General features: G+C 39.9%; 1 protein-coding gene across 1 annotated transcript in view; it reads right to left on the bottom strand.

Annotated features, from left to right (window-relative positions):
• Nucleotides 1–12,158, bottom strand: part of roraa (RAR-related orphan receptor A, paralog a) — a 559,428-nt gene that overhangs the window by 201,020 nt on the left and 346,250 nt on the right. Inside the window, exon 2 of the mRNA XM_056451506.1 lies at nt 5,737–5,766. Within this exon, the coding sequence (XP_056307481.1) occupies nt 5,737–5,766 (30 nt within the window). The remainder of the gene's footprint in view (nt 1–5,736; nt 5,767–12,158) is intronic.

Here is a 12,158-nt window from a genome sequence, read left to right on the forward strand (position 1 = left end):
CATGCATGGGTCTTTACTCCCATCCAAGGTCATAGCACTAATAAACCCCCTCTAGTTTTACTCACCAAACATGGGTCAGGTTTCAAGACAATTTTCCCGAATGGGTGGTGGGAATACACAAACAAGAACCCTGAAGACAATGGCCTCTAGCATCAGTCCCAAGCAGGCTAGTGGCAACTAGCTCTCCTCAGCTCTCACATTCTTGCCCACTGAACCTAAGCAGGATTGTACCTGGTTGGTACATTGATGGGAGACCACATGGGACAACTGCTGCTGGAAGAGGTACTAGTGAGGCCAATAGGGTGCTTTCCCTTTGATCTGTGTGGGTCCTAGTGCCCCAACATAGTAACATGGACACTGTACTGTGAGTGGACACCGTCCATCGGATTAAATGTAAACCAAGATCCTGACTCTCTGTGGTTATTAAAAATCCCAGGATGTATTTCAAAAATGGTTTGGACCTGACATCCTGACCAAACTTGCCTAGAGAAATGGCTGCATGGGCGTATGGGTGTACTAACATGTGTGGTAAAGATTGTGGCCTAGTCAGTTGTTATATGGCTCTTGAGGCCAGGTTAGAAAGGTTTAACTGCAGGGATCCTACAATAATAGGAAGAATTGGTTGAGTGGTAGTAATAGGAGTACTGGTTAAGTGGATACTACATCCATTCAACCCAATTCTCCTACCAGGTCACAGCACCAATTAATTCTGGTTCTACTAACCTCAATCCAAGAAAGTTCTGAAATGGACGCACTATCAAGGACGCCAGAGATAGTCTCTAGTGTCAGTCCCTAGTGTGTTTCTTTAGGCTAGGTCAGTGAGGTTTACTTGCACAGGTCCTTCTAGCTAGCTTCTATTACAATCATCTTCCAAATGTCACTCCCATCCAGTCCACAGCTCAGAGTATGGCGATTCTGGTTCTACTTGTACTGCTCTGAAGATGATCCAAGCATTTTCCAACATGGGAGATCAGTGTACTAACAAGGACACTAAAGACTGAACCTTCTAGCCTCAGTCATTAGTGTTCCTCTTGACTCTCCATTGCACTCAGCCCCTTAAAACGTACTCCCATCCGGGTCAGAGCACTAATGAAACCCTTCTGTTACTCTACTCTTTCAGCCTAGTGCACCTTGAGGCCAAAGTAGTAAGGTTTATTCACTGCTAGCTGGCCTCAATGACACTATTGGGCATTGCTAAGTGATTGCTAGGGTGTTCCTTTCTACTAGTGAACGTAATTAAGATCAAGTTGTATTTGATGACTAAAGAAAGCCAATTCAGCCAGCTCTTTTGTAACTTGAGGGACACTCTTTCTTCCCATTATGTGTCTTTTGAACCCTTTCTCTGTCAAACAGCACCCTTTGACCCATGCTCCCATCCCTAACATGTCGTCTCCACGCTTCATTCTCATCCTTTCTCTCCGACGGCCTCTCTTGCTCCCTCTGACACGCGTCATTAGCATTTCTTTCATTGAGATTAAATAGGGAAGTGCGGTCTATGGCTTTGAACCCTCTCGCTTGAAACGTTCTTTGATTTCACTTCCTTCTGTTAAGGAGAAGTGATCAGCAGTGTAATTAAGATAGCGGTAGGGCCCTGGAAGAAAGGATGAAAGATCCACCTTTACGCTGGATGAATGGAGAAGACAGCTACAACCGGGTGCTTCTAAAGCCTTTCAACGAGTCAAGGGAACGGAGACTGATGAAAGGATGATGGTATTTTTTATATAAAATGACAAGAGGATCTTTCATTCAGCTAGATTTACAGATAATTGAAATGTTAAACAAACACAGCCTTTTAGCAACTGGCTGCTATTAAGAAGCTAACAATGCTAACACCAGTTTTGTTAAACAACTCTGGCGTAAATATTTTCAAAGGTATTTGTGGCCATACTGTAAAGTAGCTGTGAAGTTTTCTTCACTTTGTAGCACAGTTAATAAAATCATTATTGTTAGCATACACTTCTGCTAGTGTGACCATAGTTGAAATCAGAGTTCCCACCCCTGCTGAAAAATCCAGCTTAAACCAGCCTAGGCTGGTTGACCAGCCTGGTTTTAGAGGGGTTTTGGCCATTTCCAGGCTGGTTTCCAGCCATTTCCAGCCTGGTCTTAGCTGGTCAGGCTGGAAAATGACCAGCTAAATCCAACTAAAACCAGCTTGACCAGCCTGGTTTAAGCTGGACATAGCTGGTTTTGGCTGGGCTCCCAGCCTGGCTAGGTTGTCAAGCTAATTTTAGCTGGTCATTTTCCAGCCTAACCAGCTAAGACCAGGCTGGAAATGGCTGGAAACCAGCCTGGAAATGGCCAAAACCCCTCTAAAACCAGGCTGGTCGACCAGCTAAAACCAGTTAACCAGCCTAGGCTGGTTTAAGCTGTTTTTTTCAGTAGGGACACTAAACCAAATATCACTTACCCTCACTTTTCCTGACTAAGCAGCTGAATTTCTATTACCTATAAACACTTAACAGATAAAAAGGATCATATAGCCTATCTTTATTTGTGTTTTGTCACGTCACATCTGTTTAGATCAAGATGCTAATGCTCGAAGCAAATATGGACTGGAAGTTAGATTGACTTGCCTTACTTAACTCAAGGGTTTGTTAATCGTATTGCTTTTTACCAACTGGTACCAGGCCACACAAGAAATCATTAATTATTTCAGTTTTATTTATAATCTGAGTCTGAACAATCTTTTATTTTGAAAAATCTTTTCGTTCACATATTTTACATGCACAAGTTCGTTATTGATTGCGCACTTGTCACTTGTCACATGGGAGTGACATTTGGAAGATTTACGCACGGATTGCGTAACATATTGGGAACGATGCGCGCAAGGGGCACCCAGTTGAGTTGAAAACATCTTTCAGAATACTGCGAGTGTCATGTGACAAGAACTGACCAAGCAGTTTTATACTTTGTATGGAATACAGTGCCATGCAGAGACCTTTGGAGGGGCAGGGGCTCGAAGTGGGGTGCTCATCTAATCCCAAATTTTTGCAGGATTTGACCAAGAGGCAACATATAAATACTAAAGAGAAGTGGACCAAGTACTGACCCTTGGGGGACACCATGACATAAAGGAACAGTACGCCGCGATCTGTGACCCCCCCACATCGATAAACTGTGAATGTCCAGAAAGAACCACTTTATCCGCTTTATACGAAGGTGATTAATACATTAAATTAGGATTATTTTACACCAATTTTACCTTTAAACACATGACTAAATATCAGTTGCAGAGGCAAAAAGCTGTCAAAACATCAGGCAATTAGCTTACTACCTAATTCGCTATATTTTCAATTTGGTCAGTGACCATTTACGCTACAAAAAACATAAAAATACAATTACATTTTGATAAATGGAAAGTTACATTTAAATTTAAATAACAAAAATCCCTGAAACTCCATGACCTAGACCAGGGGTGTCCAAACTCGGTCCTGGAGGGCCGGTGTCCTGCAGATTTTAGCTCCAACTTGCCTCAACACACCTGCACGGATGTTTCTAGAAAGCCTAGTAAATGCTTGATTAGCTAGCCCAGGTGTGTCTGATTGGGGTTGGAACTAAACTTTTGAGGACACCGGCCCTCCAGGACCGAGCTTGGACATGCCTGACCTAGACAAAATCATATACAATTGATTGACATTCAATGCCTAAAATAGACTTTTAAACTGACACGATATTCCAGAATATCCCATAACCAGTGGAAATCCTGTGGAATTACTTGAATAAATTGTGAACTTCTTGTAGCTCCACAAGTTTTAGAGTAACTTCCCCAGCACTGAGCAAATGTATTCAAATGTTCAGCTTGAAACACCTCTTCACAAGCCCAGGTGTGAAATTGAACCGACCTGCAACCTCAACAAAAACCTGTAACTAAGATCAAGTCACTGATATACTTAATCTGCTGGATGCACAAAGTCTCGAAAGGTCACGTATGCAACCTGTCAGATATTCTACAGTCTTCCCTCCAGAGCTGATCCCTATCTCTCTCTGAGACTTATCAAAAGAAACGTTTTTAACCTCACTCAAGGAGGTCATGCGCAAACCGCATCCTTGTTTCCAAAGAGCAAGTAGCATCTATAAAATAACAGTTTCTCCCATGCAATAACATATCAAATAATCAAATTAAAAAAAGCCTTAAAGGGATAGTTCACCTCAAAGTTTTAATTCTTCATTTATGTGGTATCAAACCTTTATCATCTTTATTCTGTTGAACACTAAAGAAGATATTTTGGAGAGTGCTGTAAACATCTAATCATTGACTTCCATGATTGGAAAAACTGTAACACTTTATTTTGATGGCCCATTTGAGTATTAGTAGACTGTCTGCTTAATGTCTGCTGATACTGCTCCTTTAACAGACATTTAACTGACTATAAGATATTTTGCAAGTACATGTCAGCTTACACTAACCCTAACCCCAACCTAACAATAACACTCTGCTTATACTCTAATGAGAATTAGTTGGCATGTAGATGCAATGTAACCTAAATTCAACAAATGGTCCATCAAAATAAAGTGTGACCAGAAAAACAAATATCTATATATATATATATATATATATATATATATATATATATATATATATATATATATATATATATATATATATATATATATATATATATATATATATATATTTATACCTAATAATCTGCAATACCAGCACTCATACAGCCTCTTCACCCTTGTGTATTACTCCGCCCACATAGAGTGACAGCAGATCAAAAACTCACTACAGTTTGACAAATATTGCAGCTGTTGGACAACATAATGTAGTTTTTCTAGGCTTTTTAGGCAAGAATGTAGTTGTTTGGATTGCAACTATGTAGTTTATTTATAAATAGAGTATCTATTCTAAATATCTATAATTTTGGAGATTCAGTGCATCGGCGGCCATTAGCCTGTCATGCTGAACAGAGAACTGACAGTTGGCTTTCCACCAAAAGATGGTGACAGAGGCTGCATAATAAGTCCTTAGGGGAGAAAAACTCAGCGTAAATTTAAAGTTCAGCTGATCAAATCATTATAAAACAGGTAAGTGACACTCTAAGTCGATCTCTCTCTTTTGTATGTTGTAGTGCTATATTTATACCCTAGTAATCTGCTAGTGTTTGCTTTGCTTTGGATTTTTTTGGAGTTAATTATTGTGATCACTCGATTGCAACAGAGAAATACTGGGAAATCTCTGTAGACTGATGGCATTTCATGCTGTTTAGCATTATAATCTTACAACGTGAGCAAAATCACCTGTTTTGTCATCACTTTAGACATTACGCTAGAGAATCATTCAAATACTAGCTCTAAAGTGACGTTGGTGAATTAGCAATGGTTTCTGCTGTTCTGACCGTCAGCTGCAGGGGTGAATGAATGGTGGAAGAAAGTAGTTCCTTGTACAAAAGAGTTTTTGAGACTCTCCATCTTTGATTTTCTTATTTATACACACGATTATGTTGTCAAACTGTTGTATAAACACAATATCACACTCGTAGCAGTGCGATATGGCTGTATATAGTAACTGGTGGGACACTAAAGCACTCGGCTTGCATCCTCAACAGAAGAGAGAAACACAAACAAGTTTAGAACAAGTGACGGATAAGTAAATGATGGCAGAGATTTCATTTTTGGATGAACTATCCCTTTAAACTAATATTAATATTACATAATAATAATAATAATAATAATAATAATAATAATAATAAACATTTAATAATTAGATTAAAAGTAAAATACATGACTTACAGGTGTGTGTCTTCTTTGTTACTGAAATACCTGCAAGAGAAAGAGATAAAAAAACACACAAATTAAGGACGTTTAGTCATTATTCAATATAACAATGCACAAAAACACACTCATGTACGGCTGAAAGCGATGTAAAATACAGAGAAAGCTGACAGCATATTGCATCTGAGACGCTGTAAGCCGTGACATTGACCGAAAGCCAAAAGCTAGCTTCGACTGTGTTAATGCTTCCTAGCGCTGCCACAGGCTGTGCCTAAGCAAGGTCGGGCAGGTCAGTATGCTGCCGTCACACAGACCAGGCAGTTGCCTTGCTGTCACAGTTGACCTCCACGCAATGGAAATTAACAGGAAATCACAAACAGAATGCTAAACAGATCTGTGAATATGTTCCTGTCTGTCGGCGTAGCCCAGAAGCACCGGGTGCATCTTTATGTCTGACCTTAAAAGCATGACTAATGCCACAGAACCGCGGATGGATGCGTGTATGTGTGTGTGCACGCACGTTACTGAAAACAGAGGGTCCCATGTGGACCGAGCGCGCTCATGCTCTATGGGCCAGAGCAGACTAATAGATCCCACTTGTCATGCGGAAGCAATGGCTAATTTTTCTACAGCTTGCATTTGAAACTCAAGGGACGTCGAGCTGACATGATTCAGTAATTCCACCGAAAATAAAAAGTGGTCTGGATGGCGATAACGATGCTTCACATGTTTTTTTTCTTTTTACTAGGGATGGGGGAATACAAGTCAAAGACGGTAAAGCAAATGAGCAGGCACATGTGCGCACAGACGCACCTGAGGACACGCCAGAATAAAAAAAAAAACGAAAGAAAACGAAAGGGCCCAGAAGCGACACTTGCGGCACTCCGGTCAAGCTTCACAGATCAACAACGCCATCACCGGGAGCACAATGTCCAAAAACAACATTACACAAAGAAACAAACAAGCAATATTCCTCTTGTTACACCTGCAATCAAATCTCAAAGCACTCAGGATTTCGGCTAAATGGCAATTTCTGAAATATATGACGTCAAGCTGGTGCTAATACTCTCTCAGAAATAAAGATACACGAGCTGTCACTGGGGTAGTACCTTTTCAAAAGGTACACATTTGTCCTTAAAGAGTCCATAGTGGTACCTCAAAAGTATATATTAGTACCTAAAAATGATAAGAGGAACACTTTTATACTTTTCAGGAACTAATATGAAGCCTTGAGGTATTAATAAGAACCTTTAAGGTACAAATTTGTTCCTTTTGATAAGGTACCACCCCAGTGACAGCTCACGTACCTTTATTTCTAAGAGTGTAGAGACACTGGGCTTAACACAGGTCTCATACTAAGATCTAGTTTAATTTAACCCAAAATTCCAAATCCATTATTTGCTAATGCATGCAATTGAGCGACTATTGCTTATTCAAATCGTTGCTATCCACTAAAGAAAGTCATACAGGCATGAAACAACATAAAGGGTGATTAAATAACGGGTGCTTGATGTATTTTATGTGATGTAATATACAAATGAAGTGTGGATATAGAGACAGAAGGAAACTTACGTGCACAATGTTGTATGAAAATTAGTGTTGGGCTGTTATCGGCGTTAACGTGCTGCGTTGACACGAGACTCTTCTCGGGCGATAAAAAAATATCGCCGTTAATCTATTCTCAAAGTTGGGTTGGGATCTGGGTCTATTCTACACAAGCTATGATGACTTTCACCATGATATTTTAGTGTGGATGTATACCTGACCGAATTGCACTGTAGGGGGGCGAGAACGAGTCTTCGAACCTGTGTGTGTTCCTACTGTGAAATGACCACATCAAACGTGACATGCTAACATGGATGCAGTTCACTAGAGTGAATATGATTAACGTTAGCTCCACATATAACTATCAGGCACCTATAGAGTTTATGCATTCGAGTAAAACATATACAAATGAAATGAACCGGGTGCTCTTTAAAATGATTGACGGTGAATGAAAGTCAAACCTGTGAGCCGTCGAACAAAACAAGTGCCCTTCTGAATCAAATCGGCAGGATGCCCTTCTGGATCTTTCACTAACTTCGAAAGACACTACGGACTACGCTTACATGGACATCTGTAATCTAGTTATTTGCCTTAACAGACAATAGTGTAATTAAGGTGTTTACGTGAAGTGCTTTCATGTAAGAGTTTCCTGTAATTTTGGGTAACTTTAACTGCAGTTCGGCAGTTTTACTTTAACTCATGAACATTTCATTCATGCCCCCGTGACAAACTAGGGTATTAGACGCAAATAAGGAGTAAGGACTGGTGAGAGTGGAATTTAATAAAGCACGCCGAATGTGTGGTCCTTTACTGACAGCCATGTGTGTGGATGTTGTCGAAAAATATGGCGAAAAGTCCTACATGACGGTAATAGTTTGATTGCGGTGTTTACTTCAATGATGCCACTAATATCTGCATACTTCACATGTCTTAATTTCATTTCTGTTTAGTTCAGTTATGACTTTAGTCAGATTAAGTTAATCAAAAATCGCTATTTTGATTTTATGTAGGCCTACAGTTCAACATTCATGTTTAACTGAATAAACAGTACATCTTATTGAACATCATTTATTTTCATCCCCAATTATTATAGTAGATCAGTTTCTCAAGCAGTTTGTGATGCATTTTGGAAACAGGAGATATGCCCCTGGTCTAATGCGCCACCTGACTTGAGAAACCCGTTCTCAAAGACTTACTTTTAGTCATTATTTGGGTAGCGCACATATTCTGAATGCCTTCGGCAGGATTCAAATGAGTCATTTTATTCTAGATTAATCTAGATTAATTCCAAGATTACAGTGAGATTAATCAAGCCATAATGGACAGAGTCGCTTGATTATAAAGAAAGCGACACGAATTCAGTTCAGTGTGGGAGACGTATAGGAGTTTGGCGCGAGAGTAGTGGCATATCGGTTGCCAGAAGTATTGAGAGTCTGGATAGCGAACTTTGTGTGCATATTTTTTTTTGTTTATTGTTGTTATTTCTTGTTTGTTTATTTTTGTATATATTTTGACTACTTTAGTTTGGGGATTTTTGGATTGGACACTTTGCACTATAAATAAACCAAATATGCCACTCATATGATATTGCTCATTTATATATATATATATATATATATATATATATATATATATATATATATATATATATATATATACTGTATGTCGTGAGGGTCTAGTACTACTGATGTTGCTACCACTGCCAATCCCGCATCTACCACCAATGCAGAAATCAACAGCACCACTGTGATGTGCGGTATGTTGCCAGATTGAGGTAAAAAATGCTTCAAGATTTGAATACTCTGTCAATTATGTGAGGTGATGAGCTTCATACAAGATCTGGCCGCTTGACAAACATGGACAAAAAGTGATTTTTCATAACTAGATTGGGCTATACAAATTACAGGAGTTTCCCGGGAGAAATAACAAAATAGGAGAGTGGCGGGAGATGAGTGTGAAATATGGGAGACTCCTGGGAAAAACGTGTTGGCAGGTATGGGCCCCGGGTGTACATGATTATTGCATACATGTGGTATAAGTTGTTTTAGTTCATACATTTAGAATAAAAATATATTTTAGTATGAGAGTTTTGATGAATCATGATTTATTCGTAAAACATGTACATATTAGTATCATACAATACATACAATAGTCTCCTAAAATATTTAATTTCATACTCCACAGAAGAAAGTCACACAGTTTCTGAAAAATTGCACAAGCAGCAGTTGAAAGCAGTGCCTAAATAACCATTTCATTCATTTTCCTTCAGCTTAGTCTCTATTTCTGTGGTCGCCACAGCGGAATGAATCATTCCAGCATTTGTTTTACGCAGCGGATGCCCTTTCAGCTGCAACTCAGAACTGGGAAACAGCCATCCACACTCATACACTACAGCCAATTTAGTTTCTTCAGTTCACCTATAGCGCATGTGTTTGGGCTGTAGGGGAAACCGGAGCACCTGGAGGAAACCCACACCAACACAGGGAGAAAATGCAAACTCCACACAGACATGCTAAGTGTCCCAGCATTCCCGGTATTCATACCAGGGATCTTCTTGCTGTGAGGTGACAGTGCAAACCACCGTGCCGCCCTAAATAACTATTTAACATTTTCTAAATATATAGTACAGCCCATATGGCATCCAAAAAACCAACCAGCCCTGTGGACAAAAAAGAAAAGTATATCCTATCACCATGTGAAAAACGATCACTCTAACACAGAATGAAACAAAGCAGGCCATGTGCTGAGGTTATCAGATACCTCATAAACTCCATTGAGAAGACACCGTCAGTCTTTGATCCAACTTCTGTCACAATCACTCATTCTTGGCCCGTCCTCCCTCTCTATCTCCACCATGCCATCCCCATCCCTATTCTGCAGCGCTATCAGCTATCTGTCTCTGATCCTTCCCAAAGCACAACAGCCATTCTGTCAATGTCACTTACAGATATGAAAACCAATCTTAACACAAAAAAATGTACTTGCTCGGAAATCATTACTGTCAAAAAGAGGACGCTAGACTCGGTCAGAAGGAAAAAAAAATGGCCTGTTGCTAGGAGAGCGAGGGGAGGGGTGGTTAGAGAGCCCACTTCCTCCTCTAGGTGTCATTGGGAGGGCTCTGATTGGAGGGTGCAAGGGGAAGGGGCCAGGGAACCAATGGGCGAACGGAGTTTGGAGCTGGAGGGGGTCTGGGTCCAGGCCCTGACACCAGTGAAGCCTGCCAGGTTATGTCTACTCCACTGGAAGATGGGGTTGATGGGTCAGTTTGGAGGTGAATTCATCCTTGACAGATGGAGAAAAAAAAAAAAGCTCGTCCGGCCTTCTTCAGAGGACGACATCACGACTGTGCTTACAAAGTGATGGGGAATTCAGCTGGAGGACAGCAAGAGAACTGTTTCGTTGTTCATTTAGATAGATAGATAGATAGATAGATAGATAGATAGATAGATAGATAGATAGATAGATAGATAGATAGATAGATAGATAGATAGATAGATAGAAGGGAAAAATCAATGATTCATTAACTGGTGACTCACTCTGAATGCATATTTAAATCAGTGAATCTTTTACTAGAGACTCACTCTGACCAAATCATTTGAATCAATGAATCTTTTACTGGAGACTCATTCTGACCAAATCATTTGAATCATTGAATCTTTTACTAGAGACTCACTCTGACCAAATCATTTGAATCAATGAATCTTTTACTGGAGACTCACTCTGAACACATCATTTGAATCAATGAATCTTTTACTGGTGACTCACTCTGAATGCATATTTAAATCAGTGAATCTTTTACTGGAGACTCACTCTGACCAAATCATTTGAATCATTGAATCTTTTACTGGAGACTCACTCTGACCAAATCATTTGAATCAATGAATCTTTTACTGGAGACTCACTCTGAACAGATCATTTGAATCAATGAATCTTTTACTGGAGACTCACTCTGAACAAATCATTTGAATCAATGAATCTTTTACTGGAGACTCACTCTGAACAGATAATTTGAATCAGTGAGTTGTTGACTTGTGAAAAGATATCAGTCCATTGTTCCATGCAATTTGTGACCCGGCAGAACGGGTTCACTGACACAATTCAGTATTTTCATGAATAAAACACCATTTGGTCTTGGAGGTGATTAGAAAATGTAGTACAATACACTGTTTGGGATTGTAGTAAAGTAAAAGTTGAAGTTTCCTAACATAAATAAACTACAATACAGTACAGATACTCAAAATATGCACTTAAGTACAGTAGTGAAGTAAAAATATTTAGACCACCACTGAGGGAAGGATGGATGGATGGATGGATGGATGAATGGATGGATGGATGGATGGATGGATGAATGGATGGATGGATGGATGGATGGATGGATGGATGGATGGATAGATAGATAGATAGATAGATAGATAGATAGATAGACCCAATTCTCAATAGCGCATGTCTTTTAAACCGGAGCACCCTGAGGAAACCCACACCAACACGGGGAGAACATGCCAACTCCACACAGAAATGCCAACTGACCCAGCCGGGTCTAGAACCAGCGATTTTCTTGCTGTGAGGCGACAGCGCTACCCACTGAGCCACCGTGCCGCCTCGATGCATCCCTAATGATTGATTTGCTGATCGATGGATGGATGGATGGATGCGCAGACTTTCTGATATGTGTCTTTCTGATAACACACTGGCTCTGACATAAGAATATGCTTGTTATCATTTGCGGACATGAAAGTCAACTCAAGGCTAAAGACTTACTCATGATAATTTCCGCTTTTTGCATCAGCCAAGCACAGGTCATCTTTTTTTCCGGATGTCTACAGGTGAGTCACACAAAACGAACATAATCTTGACATTCGCATGAGCTCACAGACTTTCTGTATTAGTCAAAAAGC

This window comes from Danio aesculapii, chromosome 25, assembly GCF_903798145.1.
Source record: "Danio aesculapii chromosome 25, fDanAes4.1, whole genome shotgun sequence".
NCBI lineage: Eukaryota > Metazoa > Chordata > Actinopteri > Cypriniformes > Danionidae > Danio > Danio aesculapii.